This window comes from Brachycentrus maculatus, unplaced genomic scaffold (assembly GCF_059751285.1).
Source record: "Brachycentrus maculatus isolate JH-2025_06_01 unplaced genomic scaffold, ASM5975128v1 h1tg000202l, whole genome shotgun sequence".
NCBI lineage: Eukaryota > Metazoa > Arthropoda > Insecta > Trichoptera > Brachycentridae > Brachycentrus > Brachycentrus maculatus.
The window spans coordinates 3184810-3208441 of NW_028280953.1; the positions used below are offsets into that span (position 1 = coordinate 3184810).

General features: G+C 33.4%; 2 protein-coding genes across 2 annotated transcripts; one reads left to right on the forward strand and one right to left on the reverse strand.

Moving 5' to 3' along the window:
• The first annotated feature begins 703 nt into the window (after positions 1–703).
• Coq4 (Coenzyme Q4) lies at positions 704–2348 on the forward strand. Its single transcript, XM_088263645.1, has one exon. It carries the CDS (start codon positions 800–802, stop codon positions 1607–1609), a length of 810 nt encoding a protein of 269 aa, XP_088119771.1. The 5' UTR covers positions 704–799; the 3' UTR covers positions 1610–2348.
• A 638-nt stretch (positions 2349–2986) lies between these two features.
• LOC148307325 (uncharacterized) lies at positions 2987–7246 on the reverse strand. Its single transcript, XM_088263661.1, has one exon. It carries the CDS (start codon positions 7125–7127, stop codon positions 5271–5273), a length of 1857 nt encoding a protein of 618 aa, XP_088119787.1. The 5' UTR covers positions 7128–7246; the 3' UTR covers positions 2987–5270.
• Positions 7247–23632: the final 16386 nt, after the last annotated feature.

Genomic DNA, 23632 nt, shown 5'->3' on the forward strand with positions numbered 1-23632 from the left:
ATCCCCCACACGATGGACCGATCAAATTAAGGCAGCAGCAGGCACCTCAGTGGTTGGAGCTCTACGTGCAGCCCAGTCAAGGGATAACTGGAGAAGAGTCATTGCTTCTGCAAGGGTCACAACCCTCAGCAATGAGGAATAAGACGGAGAAGAAGAAGAAGAAAAGGTTAAAGATGATATTAATACATATTTTTTTCAGGAGTGGAAAGGAATATCTAAGTCAACACATGTTTTTTTTAAGGGAAATATTTGTATTTTTATTACTTCCACAAATATTTAAGTTTCTGCGAGCCAAAGCGGCTCAATATTAAAAATAGGTATCAAATTGTGGTAGAATGGGTTCGAACCGAGAAACTCTGACTTAAGAGTCCGCGACACTAACCACGGGACTACAACCCGACACTGTTTTTATGCTATAGTTGTATATCCATTCTAAAATACAATATATCACGAAATTACTGTTTTTAAACTAAATAAAAAAAATCTCAAAATAAACAAAAAATTAAATGTCGAAAATCGAGCATTCTTAATTCACAGAACAGTGAAATTACAAAATTTGAATGTATTTACAAAAGATGAATCAGAAGTTATACAAGCGGAATAATATTGGTCGGCACTTTTTCTTTTGAAATTGGAGTGCCTATTTAGTGAATTGACAAAAATAATTAATGTGCGTGCAACACCGCGATGACGTTGGCAACACTTTATTTTATGTCAAAATATTTTTGACAGCCAAAACAAATTGCGAATCAAGGTCGTATAATTGGTATTCTGTGCTTGAATACTTGTGCATTTTAAAATGTTAAAGCCTTCGTGTATGGCAAGGTTAAATCAAATCAGCAGAAGATGTATACCAGGATTCCACCAACCGCGTCATTTCAGTGTGGCTCAAAATGCGACAAAAGAAGATTCTAAAAGTGACTTTGAAAAAGAATTTCAACAAAACTATGTCGAGCTCACTCAATTTCAAAAAGCGTTTTTATCAATTGGATCTGCTGCAGTCGCCCTCATGGACCCGTATAGAGGAGACATGATCGCTTGTCTAGGGGAAGTTACCGGCGAAACTGCGCTCGTTTATATGAAAGAACAAATGATGAAAACCGTTGAAGGAATCGACATTCTACACGATAAACCTCGCATCAATTCCAAGACTATCGACTTCGACAAACTAGGAAAGCTACCCGAAGGCACTTTGGGAAAAACTTATCACGAATTTCTCGTAGAAAATGGTGTAACAGCAGATTCCAGACTTCCTGTGCAATTTATAAAAGACGTAGAGTTGGCATATGTGATGCAAAGGTACAGAGAAGTGCACGACTTAGTTCACGCGTGTTTGCGCATGAAAACTAACATGTTAGGCGAAGTCACCATCAAATGGGTGGAAGGATTGCAGACTGGCTTGCCGATGTGTATCGGTGGAGGTATTTTCGGAGCTGTCAGACTGAAACCCAAACACCGACAGTTATATTTGAAACATCACCTGCCCTGGGCCATCCAGACTGGAACGCAAGCCAAGTTTTTGCAAGGCGTTTACTTTGAGAAACGGTGGGAACAGCCATTAGATGATTTTTATAATGAAATGAATATTAACAAATTAGTTATAGCATGAATAAATTAGATTGTAAAAGAGCCATGACTTGGTTGTATAAAAAGGGAGTTTTTTTTTTCTTCACTTTTTCAACAGATTATAGTTTTTCTTTTCTTCTAACCTTCATCTTGATGCATTGGGAACTGCATCGCATATCTTGACTGTTAATTACATAGAGGGAAAGTGATCAGTCATGTGCTTAGTTTACCAGTCCAGAATTATATTAAATAATATTCGAGTGAAAAATAGTTTATTTTGACCCCTCTGGGAATCAAACCTGGTACTTCCAGTATGGTAGCGGTATGTGCCGACCACTTTGGAAGCATACAAATTAATTTCCAGCTCAGTCAAGGGAAAAAAAACCTTGCGTCATATAGTTATTCTGCCTACATACAATACTGTAAGATACAAATTTACTTTCTTGCGTGTTTTGTATGTTTTTCATATCTTTAGTTCCGCCTAGCAAATAAAGAAGTTCATACTAGCAAGAAAAGCATTTAATTTTTATAAAATTGCGTAATTTAAAAAAATATACCTATGCACATTTTGTATATTTTTCTATGGCAAATAACTAAAAAAAAATATGGCTGTATGCACATAAAAACTTTCTCCGTCAATTTATATTTCAGTTCAATTTCTGATTCTTCAAAATAACAGACTGTCGAAAAAGCGCAATTTATTTATAAAATTTTAGTAACTGATTGTATTATTGTAAGTAGGATATACAAAATAATAATTTTAAATAAAGATTATATTTCAATTTAATTTTTTTTGTCACCTTTTCTCCTCCTAAAACAGGCATTCATCGGTTTCTGATAGTAAAAAAAAGGTTTAATATCGAGAAACGAAGTTAAGACCAACTGCCCATTAAGTATTGTCATTCTGAGGAATGCCTGACTTAACATAGTCTACGTTTAAAGGTTTTATTTCAGATTCTCTTTACATATTTTTTTTATTAATAACAAAATATACAAAAATTGTGTACGACCCATCATGACTTTGGGATGGAAAGCAGAACGGACACTGCACGCACAAAAAACGCGCTAAGAGTGTCAGAAATGAAGACTCTAAGAAGCATATCTGGCAAGAGTCTACGAGACAGAATAAGGAACAACAAGATAAGGAAAATATGCGCGATCGAAGTGTTGTCAGGTGGGGAAGGCAACATAGGAGACAGCTGTATATTGCCTAAGCGCATGTGAGGAGAATGGAACCATCCAGACTCCACCACATTGCACTGCATGGCTCCCGGGCAGACCACCAAAGATGGATCGACAGCTGGGAATCGACTTCGCAGGAGACTAATCACTCTTAAAAACAGGCCACAAGGCCTACACTAAGAAGAAGAATAACAAAAAATCTAGTTTCTCTAGTGAAGGGTAGAAATAAAACACAAACTAAATGGAAAAATACATATTATATTTCACAGAAACCATGGCAAAGTAAATACAACAAACAGGCTTAATAAGTACAAATATTTGACAAGAATTATAACAGTGAACAAACATATTTTACACAAAATACCATATAAATAATAAGTTTAATATGGGTTTATAAAGAACACTTCAAGTGATAAAACGCAGCATAAAACACACTCTCAAACTCTCTGTACTGTCAGATACTATATCATATCTGAATGGCAGATCTATGAATTGGTAATGTTAAATATCAAAAATATAAGTTTGTGTAAGAGTCTGACAGCATGCGGAATAGTAAAGTGATACAAAAACAACTCTTCATTAATAACAATGTGTGGTTAACGAATAATAAACCACTATAAAAATTCACTCACAGATGTTATATTTCTGAATCGTTGTATTAGTTGCACACAGCATCCCTAATGGGTATCCAGGCTCATTAGTTTAATCTGATAATCGGTCATCACTTGGCCAATGACAGCGGATAGAACTCTAGTTAGCTGGGCCACTCTGGTTCCACGTCTGACGACTGTCGGTGGATAAAAACTTTATGGTCAAATAAACCAAAGTTTTAAAGAAAACCAAACGCTAAGACGTACTACCATGTCTGGCAGCAAGGGCCCAACAACCTGAGGACGAGGAATGCTGATTCCAACAGTCTTGAAAGATGATAAGTTGGGATGGAGCCGGGAAGAGGAATATTGTTTCATAACAATAAAATCACTACAAATGTTACGGTTACTTACGTACCTCACTTTGTGACGCAGAACACAAAAGCAGGAGATAATATTAATGGTTTTTCCACTTCAGAATTGCAGTTAAATTGATAATAAGGCTATTTTCTGAACAATACTCTTTGAAGTCATGTGCAACGGACAGATATTGATCACTATCGATCAATTGTCAGTTAACTGTTTCCTGAACACAGACACTATATTTATCTCAAAGAATAAAAAAGTATAATAACCGCTTTTTTATATTATTATTTATTTATCAATTTCTTTTGTAAAGGTTTAATAATATGGAGGATAGCATTTTGACAATGGACGGATATTCGAGTAGATTAATCAGTCTATATTAATATAGATACAAAGTCTAAAATTAGATACACACAAAACGAAAAAGACACGGTTAATTAAAAACAAAACAATAGTTATAATTAATGATATTGACATAGAATAATATGTAGTAACGTTAACTATATATACAAAAATAATCCAATTTAAGAAGGCACTCAATTATGCACAGCATTCAGTGAATGAATAAGGCACTAAACAAATTAATTATAGGGAAATTTTGATAAACCTTTTCCTCCCGGCGATATGTATTTACTACAACTCGACTTTAAAAATGAGAATATCAATATAAAATAGAATAGATACGGGCTCAGAATTTTTGTATGCCTCCGTAATATAATTTCGTATAACATAAAAGTTATTTATTTGCAGTAACGGAAATAAATAATTTTTGAAATAATCGGGAATAAAATCACCAACGCACAAACGTTTTCCAGTGTGCGTGTGGATGCGTGCTGTGTTTTGCATGTAGCGTGTTTAGTAGCGCGCCGGTCGACCTCCGTGGCGGTCATGGCGCCTGATTTTTTTATTGACGACGATTTTTCTTATTTTCAGATACCAGAGCTAATATTACAAAATTATTACATTTCAACTTCAACTATGGTCAATAAAAGCAATATTTAGGAAAATTCCCATTTTTCCAGTTTTTAAATCACATTTTCATATGGTGTACAAAATACATATCACCGTTGCACGCAGTAGTTTTTAGCACCGTAAGGGAAAGGTTATCCAGGATGGATTGTAATAAAAATTACAATGATTTTGCATAAATTATATAGGTCTAGTCACGGGTTTACGGTAGGTTTGCGAGGTAGCTGTATTGATTCAAGCTCTCTTAATTCGACAGTTGTCCACGTAACGATCCTACGTCCTAAGATGTCTCTCACCTTTTAATACATCGTCTCTTTTTCATCTTCAAAAGAATACAGCTGGAGACACAATGCAGAATTCAGGGTGTGGAAATACGCAACGTCAATTAAAATCTCTAAAAGTGTAATTTTTTACCGACAACCAAACAATTCTATGCTATGGCAACTGGTAAAGAAATCAATACCATAACAACAAAAAAAATGTAATCTCGTGACTAACATTAAATTATTTTTCTCAATTGGTGAAATTTCCTATTTCCGTAATACTATTTTTAAATACTTGTTAACATATTATTGATTTTGCTAGTGTTGGAAATTTTCAGCTCTCTGACCAATGTTTGACTCTTAATTCTTGGCCATTTGCAGGATCGATTAATACCGGTTTCTTGAGTGCGGGAGTCAGGTCGGGTTCGCCGCTAGGTTTGCTAAGATAACAAGGCAATATTTTAGTATTTTTACTAATGACTAGTTGGGGCACATCCAGCGGACTCCAATTGGCTTTGGAGCCATCGTAATCACTCGAGTTCCTTTCGTTCTTAGCTGCGGTCAGATTGGACTCTTTGCTGTTCAATTTTGAAACTGAATCGAGACTTTTCGAGGCGTTTTCGTTTCTTATACTATTCGGGGTTTTGTTGTCTTTTGCGCCTTGTCGTTTTAAGCTATTTATTTCGTTTATTACTCGTTGTTTCGTGTCGGGACTCTCTTGCAACGTTTCGTCGAGGATGTTGGGTGGCGGGGATATGTTGGACTCCGTTCTCGGTGAAGATTCCGTAGAAGGAATGCTGTCACTAAATGCCCGGATGATTTCTTCAGAAATACTCACATCAGACTTGGCGTCATCGCCCATTTTACTCGTGATAAAGTGTTTCATTATGTTATCGACGAGGGGGATGTCTTTCGCTTCAATTTTGGTCTTACTTTGTTTGTGTTTTTCGCTGAGATATTTGCTGTATGAATTGGCTGATGACGTTTTCGTAGAATTGTCTTTATCACAGTCCGATTTAGTCTCTCGTTCACTCGAAACAACACTATCTTCTGTTGATATATCCTTTTTACTTTCCTGCGTTGAAATATTCTGTTTAGTTGAAAATACTTCCGAAGGGATGTGTTCTTTCACTTGTTTTGTGTTGGGACTCTCTTGCGAAGTTTTATCGAGGATGTTTGGTGGCGGGGAAGCGTTTGATTCCGTTCGCGGGGAAGACCTCGTAGAAGGAATACCGTCGCTAAATGCTCGGATAATTTCTTCGGAAATACTCACATCCGACTTGGCATCGTCACCCATTTTAATCGTAATAAATTGCTTCATGATATTATCGACAAGCGGAATGTCATTCGCTTCAATTTTCTTACTATGTTGTTTGTGTTTTGTGTTGAGATATTTGTTTAATGAATTCTCTCGTTCACTTGAAACGACGCTTTCTTCGGTTGATACATCGTTTAAACTTTCCTGCGTCGAAACATCCGGTTTAATAGAAGAATCTTCCGATGGGACGTTCTCGTCTTTAGACGACAACTTTCCTTCTATTTCCGTTGATAAAGAATCGTTTGATTCTGACGAATTATTTAAATTTAAAGGGAGAACGGTTCCTTTTTCTTCCTGAACGGAACTTTCTGAATCGGAAACAAAAGACAGGTCATAATGGTCTGATCTTCCGCTGTTCACCAGAAACGTGTTGTTTTCTCCACCGTGAGGACTGCCTTCGCTCTCGTTGTATGACTTCTCGTGAGATGTGTCGTTGGTGTTGGTAAGCGTTGAATTGGCGAGGTTATCAGAGTGACTAGTTTTCAATAATTTGAAAAGAAACTTGATTAAATGCACTAACACGGGAACTTCACTGTTCGAACTGTCTTTGGGCAACTTAAAACTGTCTATAAGTGGCTGCCGACCGTCGTAAGAATACGCTTTACCTTGACCCGTTTCGGACTTAAATATCGAAGCGGTTTGAATTAAATTACAAAATTCGACGAGTTCTTGCACTAATAACAACGAAAGCACACCGTCATGAGTCGAAAGCAGTTCTTTTAACCGTGGGTTTTGGTGTTTTTGTCCGTTCTCGTTCTCTAGTGTCATAAAAATACTCGCTCTAAGTTGGGCTCTGATTTTGGCGAGGACGCCATTTTTTTCCAGCGCTTCGGACACTAGCTCTTTTAGTTCGACGTCCTCGTCTTGAGACATGGTTAAGGCTATCTTATCGACATTAAATTTGTTGTAATACCTGCGGAAACACCTTTTGTTTACGAAATTTAAGTGTCAAAAGTCAAGCACACGACACGACAATCACAATAGGTTTGGCCAACTGCAAAAAATAAATATTTCAAGCGTACCAATAAAAAGTATGAAAAAAATGTGGCAATCGAGAAAAATATTTAACGGGGCATGTTGTAGAAAGGGTAAATGTAAGTAGAAACCCATTGTTGCTTACTACTGTATTAGGTCAACAAAAATATTATTTATTTATTTATGTTAAAACCAACAAGTTTGTAAAGAAGTTGTTAGCACGGAAAGGGTCTGCTATTTGGTGTTTGGAATCTGCTGTCAGCAAACCGGAGGAATATTATTATTGTTATTAACTAATTATTTAACAAAATATGTGTATTATCTCTTATCTCTCTTTTTTACGTACCTCTTTGATGAAAAAATACACATAAATAGAATTTGTGAATACTTATACTATAGAGTCATTGAGATACGTTTTTCATATTTTTTTCCAACTACTTTAGTGCAATGTATAGAATCCCCTTCATGAAAAAAGTATATAGGTCCCTTTATTGATATGCATTTTGTGTGTGATGTTTCCAAACAATTTCCATTGAGAAGACGGGTGTTTATTCTAAAGTAAAGATAACGAATACGAAGTGTACAAAACTTATTTGAAAACGTTATTACTTAAAAATGTATAAAAAAACCTATTTGAAAATGAAAAAAAGCGTTCAAAATAACAGTCCATAAGTAAAGTCAAAATTTTCTTATCAAGAAATATTTGTAACGTATTTTTCACATTTAGCTTCCCTATCATTGCCACTCTACATGCGTACTAACCTCTAAAATAGAGGGTTTTGGATTATTCTTTTAAAAATATATACAAAACGTAGTTAATATGGTATATTTAAACTGTAAATTCTAAAGTTTGAAACCGGATATCGATCGGTATTGTCAGAAAATTAATTTGTTCGTTGGTAATAAAAATTGAAAATGATTTGATATCAAATACAAATGATGAAGAAATTATCTATACTAGGCAGTTAAAGTGTTATCTTCAATTTACAATTGACGAAAGTGTTCCCTCGGGGAAGGGAGTTTTTGTTTGATTAAAAACGCAATAAAACTACACTTAGCGATAAAAGTTTACAATCGGAGTTTAAAAATATGTGACTAACCTAAATCAGAATATCTTGGCAGGATATTTGAATTCGGCTGAAATTCACAAAGATAATGAGATATTAAGCACTCCGAGGCGACATGAATATAAAGTAATGTTTTGTATGGCAACGCAAAGCCATCAATATTAATAATTCATCTTTTGACATTTCTCATTATGGTTCACTAACCCGAATTCGTAATCGTAGGAGTTTGGCTAACCAAATTCTGCTAGCTTTAGGCTATAGTTTCATGCGTAAGACGTAGGTAGGGGATTCCAAAAGTTCACATAAGTGACGTCGTTATTACATAACTTATTTATTTATTATTCGGAAATCAAACAGCATAACCCTGATTAATTTTTAAAAGTACACTGCGGATAATATGTCTTCAAATAAAATGTTGCACTATTCAAAAGAAATACATCGTGTGGTGCTTACGTATCCGACGACTTGCAACACCTAAAAGATGTAAAGCAGTGGTCCCAAACCTTTTTATCGCCGCGGACTGGTCAACGTTTGATAATTTTACCGCAGTCCGCTGAGAAAGGGATGTTGATTGTGTATGTTTACAATTGTTTCGATTTGATTGTCTCAATTTAATTGTATTTAAACATGTCGTCAAAATAAAATGCAGTTTCACCAAAAAATAATATTATGTGATTTAATAGTTTAACTTACTAGAACGCTAAATGAATGGTAACCCTGAGCTTGTTTCTTTGCAACGAGACAATTCCATCTGGGGGTAATAGAGACAATGAAACCTTAACTGTGTTGCTGTTGAAATGTCCAGTTTATTCCGTTGTTTTGTTTTAGTTGTAGTCATTACAATAATCCCTACTTTACGCAGATATGATGTCAGTTTGGTCACAATCAGTCTAATGCTTCAAGTACCAGTTTAGGGTTATCTATAAAAATAAAAATGTAAATGCTAGTTGATCCACCGATTGCTTTGACATTTTCGTACACGTTGCATTCGAATACAGGCGTGTTTACATATATATGTATTTAAAAAAATGGATAAGTTGAAAGGTTTAATTTTTAAATATATGTAGTTTTATAGTAAAAAAAATATTTGGCCCATTTTCATATAATACTACCTCAACGGCGCTTTCTTGACCGCAATGGCAGTGCTATCTGTTGACAGTAACAGCAATACATGGAACGTAACAGCAATACATTGCTCATGAGCAATGTTCGTCATGACGAACAGTGTGTTTTGATAATGCTGTTACCAGGCAATGTTTTCGATTGAATTTTTGTATTATATATTACAAATGTGTGCTTTCTGTTTTCTTTATTTTTCATTTAACCAGACTGAACCACAGCAACGCGTCGCCGAGTATAGCTATTTGAAATAAATATTATATTGAAACAAAAGCATATTGACTTTGACTAATCTGGGAATGGAACCCGGGACCCTTTAAATGGTAGTTGAACGTACTAATCACTACACTATTTACATAATTTACCTTAGTTAATATTCAACTGATACGCGAATTTTCAATGTGCCATTTTAGATTTTTTAAAAGCTGTTTATGAAATATGATAATTCAAAATTATTCTGAATTGTAAATCATGTTAAAATATTAACAATGAATTTTGTAAACTCCGGTTTGATTCTTAAAGTTCGGTATAATTTATTTAATAATTCAGACCATGAATATACAAAAAGTACAATCAAATTAAATTCGAATGAATTATTCACAACTTTATTAGGTATAATTTGAAAAAGCTTTTAAAATAAAAACGTATTATCCCAAATATACCCAAGAGAATCGTGTTAGTCAGCAAGCTTAACTTTATTTGTGTTTTTAAGTAATTAGTCTTAGGTCTGTAAAAATTGGTTTATATTTTTAAGATAAAAAAAAAGTTTATGTATTCATTACACTTCATGTAATCATATAATCAGTTACTTTATACTTTTACATGTGGTACGAGTATAAGGGCGTTTGTGCACTACACGAATATAACCGTTCGGCGGTTTTGAAAAATGAAAGCGACTACGACAGATTAGCGTGATCGAATTTACGCGCAACGTGTTGACGCATCGATCAAGAGCACCGATCCGAAGAAAGATGGACAAAAGCACAAGCCAATCACCGTCTTAAAACACTAACTGACGTGCCGGACGGTAAAGTTCCGTGTAATTCCGTGTAGTGCACAAACGCCCTAACACGTAGATTAGAAAATAGTTTTAGACTCCAGTAAATCAGTTATAATACCTCAGTATTCGAAACCGTCAAAGTTTTTTAGATAGACGTTTTTTGGACATCTCAACATAGATGAAGAAGAATATGGAAGTCTGGGTATATACAAGACTTATGACCGGTCATAGGCTGGTTTCGTAATCACCTTATACACGTAAATTCCACGAAAAAATAGTTTAAAGTCCATCTGTCTTAAAAATACCAGCGATTTTTGTTCGGCGTCTTCTTTTCCTATCCTTCAGACTTATCCCCTACCTTTGTCGCTCCCTAGAAACTTTGTCATCGTTTCCAACTCACATGTTATCAATCTCATATTTTGCCCTTTTCAATCACAGTGAAGCCCCTTGAGGTAGTATTTTACAAAAATGGCGCTTTATAAATTATCAAGCTGTATTATTATTAGTCATATCGCCCACTCCTTTCAAGAACGTCATAAATCAAAAATCGACAATTTTCAGTTCTGCATGTTTTCGGAACGCCCAGAAAATGTACAATATCCCAGCAAAAGAGGCATATTTTTAACTTAATATTTACCCGCTACAGGGCAGAAAGAGATGTTTTTTGCATTTTGAAGAAAAGGTATTGTGTAATCGTTTATTTAAAAATACTTAATATTTTTCAAACGGAGAAAAAACCTGCAGGTTTTACCTAAAAACATCTGTTGTACAGTAAAAAGTTCAATAAGTGGCTTGATATTTATTTTCAATAAATTGTATTGTATGTTTAAACTTTAAAAACGATCTCCTGAAAAATCAAGTTTTTTGATTTATGACGTTCTTGAAAGGAGTGAGCGATATATCGATCATTCAATTCGTTTCGCGACGAACACAAGTGCTGTACATATTGCCTATACAAAGGCGTTCAGGAATTAAAATTAGTTTCTTACAGAGCTTTTTACCGTATTTTGGTAGTAATTATTTTTGAAATGTTTTATTTAATAGCACCGTAGGGTAGTTGGTTAGACCCTTGGCGTGAAATTGGTATCGCAGGTTTGATTCCCGCCAATTGCTAAACATATTTAAGAAATATTAATTTCAATTGGACTGGGTGTTTGTGATGACTTTTCACATCTAACTTCCCTATGCTTACTAACCTACCTGCAGACAAGCCTCTAAAAGTAAAAGCTTTGCGGGTTTTTCCTTTGAAAAAGCTGCAATTTAAAGTGTTTTTTGTTGTTTTTATTTTTATTGAGTCGAATCGATACGGTGTTAACTCGATCGTAATATGAAGGCACGGTGATTAGTCCTACGTTCTAGATTCATGAATATTGATTTTTCATCGTACAAATATTTTCAATTTAAAATTAACAGTAATATGTCCTTACTGGATTTATACAGAAGCAAGATATGTTAGGTGGCGTGCAGATCATAAATTGTAGGAGCTCTGGGTGAAACACATTTCCGTTAAATACAATAGAAAACGAAATGGGAGAGGAACAGTAGGTTCTATGCGATAGAAAACAAAAAACAGCATGCATATTCCCTATTTTTTCTATATCTTTATCAATCTTTCCATCCCTAGAAAACATACTCCCCAAATATTTAAAATCATCTACCTTTACTATAATTTTCTATTTAATTACTATTTTACACCCTTTTCTTAATTCTGTTTTTAGATTCAATAACCTAAAGCTGATCAGCTCTAATTGGTGATTTTTTTCTTTCGCATTTTGCGTTCCTGATATATTTGACAATTTGACATAAAAAATATAAGCTGAAAAGTAATAAATACCGAGAAAAAGCAACGAATATCATCCCAATTAGATAGACGGAAATGTAACAGTTACCAATAAGGAATACTACTAATCCAGACACATCCCGATGAATATAGGTTTTGGTATCAAAAAACTTTGCCTCAAGCAAACTCAGATGGCTTCTAGTCAAAACAATAACTGTGTTTTATGGTATGCAAATTTAATAATAAAGACATGCACATTTTTTTGGTTAAAAATAAAAAAATAACATTATTAATATTAATATTATTAATGTGGACAATCCCAGATTTATCATATGTTATTTGTAGTGACATCTCAACAAATATGATCAAAATATAGAAGCCTGGCTATTTACAAGACTGACGATCAGTCAAAGGCTGGTTCATGATCAACATATTTGACAGTTATTTAGAATGTTCAATGCGTCGGGTTGTGGTCTCGTGGTTGATGTCATGAACTCTTGGGTCAGAGTTTCCGGGTTCGAGCCCACTCTACCACAATTTGATGCCTATTTTTAATAATGAGCCACTCAAGCTTGCAGAAAAAATATGAGATTGAAGTAATTTTTGTAAACAATAAAAACACGTATATTTCTCTTTCTTATTAATGAGTAATACTTTGAAAATAAAATTAAAGTTAAATTATAAAGTAAAATTATTTAAATGAGTAAAAACGTAACAACAAAGACAATAAAAACACTTAAAAGCCTGAGGGTAGATTTTTGTAATACATGATATTTTAAGAAATAATAATAATATTTTGGGTTTATGAAATAACCAACATTTGCAACATTTTGAGTGTGGCCAAATACTTGTTCACAAATTTGGATTATCTTCAATTATAGGAGTATTTTACATATTATTTTTGACATCAAAGATAAAGAAGAATATGGAAGTCCGGGCATTTACGGGGCTGATGACCGTTAAACTAATAAAAGAGTTTCTGCTCAATAAAAAGCTTCTTTACATCTCACCAATAGATGTCTCTAGTGAAGTTCTAGTGATTCAAGAACAACGTTTCAAAATGGGTTCATATATATAGATCTTCCAAGAATTTAAGAATTGTGGTTATCAATTATGGGTAGAATTGGTGAATGTTACACGTGTGTAAAGTTATCACTTAAACCAGCCTATGACGGTCGTCAGCCCCGTAAATACCCAGACTTCCATATTCTTCTTCGTCTTTGATGAGATGTCAAACAATAATATAATCAACATTTGTTTGTATTTTGTTTATATTTTTTGAGGCATGTGATTTCATGGTCAAACTAAAAAAATCTCCCACGGTGTCTAAATGGTATCGGGTTCGCATTCCGCACAGCGGATTTAATTGACAGCCCCGTAATAAGGGTCCACCACGTAAATTTTCTATACTTCTCTCCCTCGGCGCTGTGACGTAACACAGTTGTCGACCCGCGCCTGCGCAGGGCAGGAGGACTCCTACCCCGTCCGACGCTTCAGTCAGCTCGAGCCCCCCGCCGCGCCGACAGCCCATCGCCGAGTGATCGCCGCTTGCGAACGTCACCCAATCACCTCTCAACACCTCCAGAATGTTGAGACACGTTCCAAAAACACCGAGTGACGAAAACACCGAAATGACGTGAGCCGACAACCGAACGATCGCGGCCGAACGCCGCTCAGAAACATCCGACTATCAATTTTAATTTCCGCGCTGTTTTAAACTAAAAAAAAAACTTTATTTTAACTTATTATTATTGTTTATTGTGATTATTTTGGAATCGATTGGACATTTGTAGGAGGCAGAGGAGGATGTATTGAAAGGTAAGAAGTTGAACTTTTTTTAGCGTTACGCGGTCACGTTCGTTCGCGATCTCACTTAGGGGTATGTTAATTTTTGGGTCAAGTTATGTACTTTGTAGTAAAAAACCCAGTTTTATCTGAGTTTAAAGGTGTAGCTTTTCTCCGAGGGACGGAGGATGTAAGAAGCACGCCGGCAAGCATTGACATTAATAGAAAAGAAAATTTATTGCTTTTGCAGTGACGAGGGTGAAACACTTCTTGAGATACTTTATGTAATTCAACAGTGTTTTATTCGAATATTCATATATCGTAGAAGTAGATGTAAAAATCGGTAAAAAGATTTGAAATATTTTGCAAATGTTAAACACAACTAGTTTTAAGCTAACTGTAGACCGAATATATAATATTTAAGTACATATGTAAACAATTGCCTCAGGCTACTTCATTCAAACCCTTAACCTTATTAATGGTGCATAGGGCACATCATCATTTAAACGCAGTGTTATCTTGATCGTTAACATATGAAGGAAAGGTGATCAGCCCTCCGCTCCCGGTACCAGTCCAAGGTAATATTGAATAAATATACGAGTGAAAAAATCACTTATATTTATTTGACCCCCCTGGGAATCGAACCCGGGACCTCCAGTATGGTAGCCGAGCGTTCTGACCATTACACTACGGAGGCGGAGGATACTACAGAACTTATTATTTTCAGGTAAAAACCTCATTTCTTCACGAGACTATAAATATTTGATTCGCCCACAGATTTAGTTACAAAAAATAATACTAGAGCCCCATTATTTAAAAATCAATGATTAGTATCGTTTTCTTTTAAACTTTTTTCGTTTTTGTGTAAATTATAGTATAGCTAGCACAAAAACGAGAAATGACAAGAAAATGATAGAAGTTTCACTTCTATTACGTATACGGTAAAGTGCGTTTTTTCACGGAAAATATTTTTTTCCTTATATCTTTATTTAATTCCATGTATATAAATATAGGTACAAAGGAAATGGAGGAGTGTGGAAAGACAGATAGGATAAGCGGAATAGCAGCAATGACTGGCACATTGGGGTTGCATACCTGTGCTCGCACTATCTTTGCCACTTTTTCAGTAAAGTAAAACAGATGTTATTTTAAAATTTATGTATTCATAAACTGGATTTTCACCCTGAAGACGGTACACCATATACATTAAGTTATAAATATATTGTAGGTGTCTTATCAGAGTTCAGATTTTTCAGATTTCTATCTTCCCTTTGTATAAAAAAAGAACATATATTCTTCGTCTCCGTTAACACAGTTTTATTATTGTATTTTTCAGTCTAAATATTGGATATGTACAATACAATAATAATTGTCTAACTTTGTATAATATTCGCACAACAAATAACAGTCTACATGGTGTCAACGACTCCTGTGTTTACCCTACCTTAATCGTCTTCCAAACATGTTCTTATCTTAATTCCATCTTAATATCATCTTATCATATTAAACTAACTGTTATTACCCCCATTGAATGGCAAGGAAATGGTTTCGAGTTTCTAAAGACAAGCTTGTTCAAACACATACGAAACTATGTTGCCCTCTCAGCGCAAAGCGGTGTCCACATTCGAAGGAATCACGATCAATTTAAGTGAATCATAGAAAACCTTTGCTAAAATAGAAAAAAACATTTTAAAAAAATACTGAAAATTTTAAATTAAGGGTCTATGCATCTTTGCGGTTATATTTTTAAGAAAATATTTAACATATTTAAACTACTTGTAACACCGTATAGTTGATTTGAAAAATATATTCACACTATCTGCTTAGTAATGGAAACTGCTTCAGATCATTTGATAAATGTATTCTTCTTCTCCCCTCCATCCCAACTTATCGTATTTGTAGACTGTTAAGGTCAGCTCTCCTCGTTCTCAGGCTGTATTGTACCTAGGCCATGCCTTATAATCATGTTATATTTTTGAAGCATCCATAATTTTTTGGTCTTCCTCTAGATGTCTTTCGAAGAAGGTCCATCCTGGTTCACAATGTGATCAGGTTCTCTCCGTCCTATGTGCTCATGTCATTTCAATTGCTTTTCCTCTACCCTTACTATAGATGTCTGTTACAGCCAGACTTCCACGAATGCGTGAACTCTTTGTTTTATCTCTAAGGAGCACTCCAGCTGACCATCTAAGCATTCGCATTTCAGCAGTTTCTAGTTGCGTAGAGTAGGTGTTATCACCGTCCAGCATTCAGAGCCATAGAGGAGTGCGGGTCTGATAATAGTTAAGTTGACATTATATTTTACCAGCAGCATTTGAACCGATCAAAGATTTCTCGAGACATGTTTTGTGTTATTTTCGACAAATATTTAAAATCCTCAAACTCATATTTCCATTTGAATAAATAGTTTTTATTGTTGTTGTATTTTATATGTGTTGTTATGTTTTCGTCCAAATTTTGGATAATCAGTCCATAGTCTTTTGACAAGAATAAATCCTTTGATCACTTCTTCAGTCTTCGTTTCTTATTATTAATGATCTTAGACAAATCGCTCACTCCTTTCAAGAACGTCATAAATCAAAAATCGTAAATTTTCAGTTCTACGTGTTTTCGGAATGCCAAGAAAATGTACTATATCCCAGCAAAAGAGACATATTTTAAACTTAATACTTATCCGCTACAGGGCAAAAAGTGTTATTTTCGCATTTTGAAGAAAAGGTTGCTTAATATTTTTTTTTAAATATACCAAATATCTTTCAACTGGATAAAAAACCTTCAGGTTTTACCTAAAAAGATTTGTTGTACAGTAAAAAGTTCAATAAGTGGCTTGATATTTATTTTTAGTATAAAGTATTATATTTTAAAACTTTAAAAACGTTCTCCAGAAAAATCAAGTTTTTTGATTTATGACGTTCTTGAAAGGAGTGAGCGAAATATGCGAGTCGAGTACTTAACAGCTAGCAATCTCCACTGTCAAAGAGATACTAAAAATATATAAAATGAAATATTTTGTTCAATATCCATTAAAATTGATTGCTTCGATTTGAATGCGAGCTTCTCAGAGCAAAAAGGCTTTTGTATTTTTATGCCTCGTCTCAACTTTAGTTCCATAATCCAATTATTATGCTTGACATAATTAGAAAATTGTCAGTCACAATTAGAAGCTCGATTTTAGCATCACGGGACAAAGGTACACCATAATGTATCCCGAATTATTCTCTGTAGATCAATCAGTAATGTCATGAAATCCATCTTAGCCGTAATGGATGAAACACCACACCAATTGGGTGTAGTTGAACAAGAAGCGCCCATCTGACGAAATGTCATTAAAAGGCTTTTAATTTACTTTTTACTAATTAGTTTACAAAAATGTATAATTATTTTAGGAAAACAAATTGTTTTTGCCGTAAAAAGATATTTTTTGGTTAGCTAAGAAGTATATTAAATGATAGGTATCTGGAAATATTCAATTTTACTTATATCTTTTACAAAATTAGGTCTTTATTAGTGTTTTTTTTATAAAATTTTACAGGCGGGATTAAAAAAGTATAACCCTCAAAACATCTATGTATTGTGGTTTGCCTGCAGGCAGAAGACAGCGTGCATCATAGGCGAGGAAAGTGTGGGGAAAATACATTGCAACATCCTTTTTGTAGTCAGCCCAGTTTTTCCATAGCATGTGCTCCTAGTTAAAAAAACACAAATTATTTTTTTTGTAGTAACTTAAAAATTATGTCTTTTTTGATGTTGCCGAAAACAGCGTTCTTTTTGTTAAGAGCGGAGTTATTTTTGACCAAAGTTATGTGATTTTTACTAAAAGTAGCGGTATTCTTTAGAAAAAGGAATAATATCCTTATGGTTTGATTGTGACAAATATAAATATAGAAATATTCATCGATAATTGTTTTGTATGAAGATTTTAACGCCAGAGGTAGCATTTGAAATGCCCAAAATATTTTTTTGGTGTTTATATTTTGTAGGTGAGATGATAATTATTTTATTAATAAAAATAGTTTACCACCAAATAGATAATTTATTAATTTGTGCAAATTATAGAAGTAGGTAAACAAAAATTATTTGATGTTACAAAAAAATTGTTATAAAATAGATCGAATTCGCGATAATCGTAGAAGGCGATGAAAATATTTCTTCCTGTGATGAAAATTTAAGCATACAAAAATGAATAAAATAAATTTATCAAAAAAATGTTATTCATTTTACTTTTATTACTTTTACATTCGCATATGCTCACTCCTTTTAACAACGTCATATTGCATTCGCATTTTACATTCGCATATGCTCACTCCTTTTAACAACGTCATATATATAAAAAACTTGATTTTTATGAGATATTTTTTAAAGATTAAGACTAAAATAAAATGTATCAATAAAATGTGCCACTTATTAAACTTTTTACTGTGCAACAGATCTTTTTAGGTAAACCTGAAGGTTTTTTCTCCATTAAAAAAAACACTTTTTGCCCTGTAGCGAGTAAATATTAAGTTAAAAATATGCCGCTTTTTCTGGGATAAAGTAAATTTTATGGGCATTCCGAAAACATGCATATCTGAAAATTGACAAATTTTGATATACGACGTTGTTGAAAGGAGTGAGCGATATATTCTATAATAATATTGTAATTTATTAAAACAAAATTATGAGGCGAATGTAAGTGGAAAAAAGAGCAGAGGAAGACCGAGAAAAACATGGCACGATCAGGTATGCCAAATACTTGAAAGTGGTCAGGTTAGGAGTCGAAATAATCGGCGGGTATGTATGAGGAGATGCATGCACGTGGAAGAGGCGAAGAATGTTTGCAAAGACAGAGTGGTGTGGCGTTCTATTCCCCTGCGGGGAAGCGGCGTGATGATTAGTTAGTTAGTTAGTTAGTTATATTGTAATTATGAAGTTTTAACATTAAAGTTTAATAGCTTAAACTTATTTATTGTTATTAGTGGTTTAAAGAATCATTGTTATGAAATATAAATTCATCATTAGTTATATAATATATACCCTCAGAGCAGTATCTTAAAAGAGCCTCATTTTCTCAATTCAGCCATTGTGGGTTGGACGCTTTACGCGAAATCACGTCTAATTAATGGTGAAAATCAGAACACGATTTATGACTCCGCGAAAGCTGGTTCATCGTGTAAGAGCATTTTCAAACTTTTAGTGATTAATACTTACAACTTATTATTTTAGAGCTCCATTAGCGCAGAAGCAAAAACATCACTCAAATTTTATGAAAGCTGTTCCAAGTCCAGCCGAAATTTATTCTTAAGAATAATTTGCACAGATGTTTGATGAAATAGATTTATATATATATATATATATATATATATATATATATATATATATATATATATATATATATATATATATATATATATATATATATATATATATATAAATATATATATATATATATATATATATATATATATATATATATATATATATATATATATATATATATATATATATATATATATATATATATATATATATATGTGTGTATAAATATCAAGACACTTTTTGAACTTTTTACTGTGCAACAGATCTTTTTAAGTAAAACCTGAATGTTTTTTCTCCATTTGAAAAATATTTTAAATATTAAAAAAAAAAAAACTTTTTCTTTAAAATGCAGAAACAACACTTTCTGCCCTGTAGCGGGAAAATATTAAGCTAAAAATATGCCGCTTTTGCTGGGATATGGTACATTTTCTAGGCATTTTGAAAACATACATAATTGAAAATTAACGATTTTGGATTTATGACGCTGTTGAAAGGAATGAACGATATGTGTATTAAAAAAAAAGTTGTAACCATACTCTAAAATAAAAAGAAAAACATAATTATAAACATTTAATTTTGATTATTTCACATGAACATTATGAAAATTCTCTTCCTTTAGAATATATTTGTAAGTAAATACGAAAAAGATCGTGTCATTTGACCATATAATCTGAATGACAAATTAAAACTTAACAAACACTTATTAAACAACAATTGTGTTAAAAATGAGAAATACAAATAAAATGAATGCTATGTTAGTGAATTTTCGTTGTTGTCATTCTCATATCCAGAAAATTCAATTTCAAGTTTTCCCTATATATATATTTTTCGAATTGATGAACAAGTTGATTCAATATGTCTAGCGTATAAATGTTTACTTAAAATCGAGTATATTGAATTATTTTATCGTATAAATATTTAAATTCGATTTGAATATTTTTATATATATAAAAGACAAAAATATGAAAGGATGTTGCGTTTGATTGGGATGATATTATACGAAGGGAAGGCCAGAGGAATAATTTATTTTCGGTTTGAAACAATAGGCCCCGACTTAGGGATAATGTGGGAGCTATTCAGGATAGCATCCATTAATAATAAAGTACACATAATTCAACCCTTCTTCTATACTAAATATAAAAGGTTGAAAATGAATAGGGGTGTACCTCATTGGTGATTTGATTGACAGAATGTTTAAGGGGAAAAGCTACGGCCTAGTAAACATCTAGAGACCGACATCTGAAATATGCAGAAGATCGCCTGCAGCGGCCCACATCAAAATGCTATTTATACGCCTTGAATTATACTCACTTCATAAAAAAAACAAAGCCTGAAGAAAACTTATCATGAACTTTGTATTTCAAATCAATGAATAATTGTAGGTAGGTACTTGTAATATAATTGTCTGCCTCCGTAGTGTAATGGTCAGCATGCTCGGCTACCGTTCTGGAGGTCCTGGGTTCGATTCCCAGGGGGGGTCAAATAAATATAAGTGATTTTGTCACTGTAATATTTATTCAATATTACCCTGGACTGGTACCTGAAGCGGAGGGCTGATCACCTTTCTTTCATGTGTAAACGATCAAGATAACACTGCGTTTATATGACGCAGTGCCCTATGCACCATTGGGGTGCGGATAAGGGTTTTATCATTATATCATTATTACTTTTAATATGGATTAAGTATTGATGTCGGGGTTCGAGAATAGTTCCATACTTCTGGGTATTTTCTCGCATGAAAGGCATCCCGTGGGAAGGCCGCTGTTTGGGTTTCCGGGAAATTCGCCCAAATTTATGACTATTAACGAGCAGCCTATTGGCAAATTATCGGGGAAACTTTTAAGTTATGCGCAACGTATGGACGACTCGTGAATATGAAAGGAGTTCCCGTGTATTGTAGACCAACCAGGGCACCCTAAGATGGGTAGGTACTGCAGAGGCAGGTAGGTACTCTGCAACGATATAACGGGGCATTGTTGACATTACAAACATTGAAAATTGTAAAATATCAGGCAGTTTAATACAAATACATTTTTTCTTTTCTTTTTATTTCTTTTTATTTATTTATTTGGCAGTCACCCAGTGAGAGGATGTTTCTGATAGTGTCAAGTCATATTTTTATTTACAAACCAAATAATAATGAAAAATAAGAATTACTTATTTCGCGTTCAATTTATAGAACTCCAGTTTAATTTATCTATTAAACATTAAAATCAATCTAATAAATTGTATTTTATTATTAAAAAAATATATGAAAAATAAATTTTGTGACAATTGTTTCCCGCAGTTTCCTTCACGTCCATACATCTAGTCATACATGCCTACCGATTACGTAGACTTTTGACGTCACCAGATTAAACATTCACAACTATACTTTCTTACTCATTCTGTCAGTATCCAATCGCTCCACATGTCCATACCGCCTTAAAGAACTTTTCTTAATCTTTTCAATTATCCCTAGTTTTATATCGAATATGAAAAAATAAAAAAATAAACTTGTGTCCGACCCATCATGACGCATGGAATCGAAAGTAGAGCGGTCACCGTTGGCACAAAAAACGCGCTTAGAAATATGAAGACTCTAAGAAGCATATCAGGCAAGAGTCTTCGAGATAGAATAAGAAACGCCAGGATCAGGGAAATATGCGAGATGCAAGATGTCGTTAGGTGGGAAAGGCAATGAAGGAGACAATAGTATACACATGTGAGGAGAATGGAACCATCCAGACTCCCCCACATTGCACTGTACGGCCAACCCCATGGTAGCTGGGAATCGACATGGCAGGAGGCTAATCCCTCTTTAAAACAGGCCACAAGGCCTACACCAAAAAGAAGAAGAAGAAAAATAAGCGAATTTGGACCCCATAAACTTATAAAAATAACATAAAAATTAAGAGTAAATTAATGTTCACTTATATTTTATATTGTCCGCCTCCGTAGTGTAATGGTCAGAACGCTCGGCTACCGTTTTGGAGGTCCCGGGTTCGATTCCCAAGGGGGGTAAAAATAAATATATGTGATTTTTTCACTGTAATATTTATTCAATATTACCATGGACTGGTACCTGAAGCGGAGGCCTGATCACCTTTCCTTCATAAGTAAAACGATCATGATAACACTGCGTTTATAAGGCACAGTACCCTATGCACTATTGGGGTGCGGATAAGGGTTTTATCATTTTTTGTTATTATTAAATTAATGTTTGGTTAATTAATAAAACAATAAAATTGAAATACAAAGCATGTTTGAAAATAAATTCTTTGTTACAAATATCCTTTGAATGGATTTACATCGTGAAACATGTATACAAAACATCGATATCATAAATTATGTAATGAACACGAGTAAAACTTCTCGTATCTGCCGAATAAATAATTCCTAAAGCAATTAGGATCTTGCCCATTTTATTCCTCCTATTATCTTAATACCGATTTTATCGAATCACGAGTACTAACTGAGCGTCGAATGCGAGACAAGGCTGTATGTATATAGAAAATTAAATTACGAGGATTGATTGCTGCGAGAAACTGAACGATCAAATGGAATTGAAATTGGCATTTACATTGTGGATTTTATAATTTATCAAGATATAAAAGGGAAAACAGAACGTGGACGACCGAAAAAGACTTGGCACGATCAGATCAATCAGAACCTAAAATCTAGCGGTGTCAAAAGTCTGCGTAATCGGAGGGCATGTATGACTAGATGTATGGATGTGAAGGAGGCGAGGACTGTATGTCAGGACAGAAGAGAGTAGTAATAGTATATATATATATATATATATATATATATATATATATATATATATATATATATATATATATATATATATATATATATATATATATATATATATATATATATATATATATATATATATATATATATATATATATATATATATATATATATATATATATATATATATATATATATATATATATATATATATATATATATATATATATATATATATTTAATGATAATTAACCATAAAATTAATAATAATATTATTATAAACAAGCTTGACAATTTGGCAAGCTTTTCTTCTGTTAAATAATGAAGCCATAATTGTTTGTGTGATGTGAAAATAACAAACTCCTAACACGAACATTCTGATTTATTAAGCTCAAAAATGCAAATATATAAAAACGCTTTTTACTATTCATGTAAACACCACTTCAATTAATTCAATGGTATCGATTTTTTTAAATAATAAACATTTCTTTTTTGAAAACATATTACATGCATAAAATATTCCCGATGAATAATTTCGATTTTTCATTTTAGGACAAGGGATTAAGGTTAACAAGACTTTTTTAAATAACCGAAACTAATATTAATACATGGCAAAATA

Bases quoted from the DNA above. Each gene is read 5' to 3' on its own strand.
- Coq4 (XM_088263645.1), top strand. From the start codon at position 800: ATGTTAAAGCCTTCGTGTATGGCAAGGTTAAATCAAATCAGCAGAAGA.
- LOC148307325 (XM_088263661.1), bottom strand. From the start codon at position 7,127: ATGTCTCAAGACGAGGACGTCGAACTAAAAGAGCTAGTGTCCGAAGCG.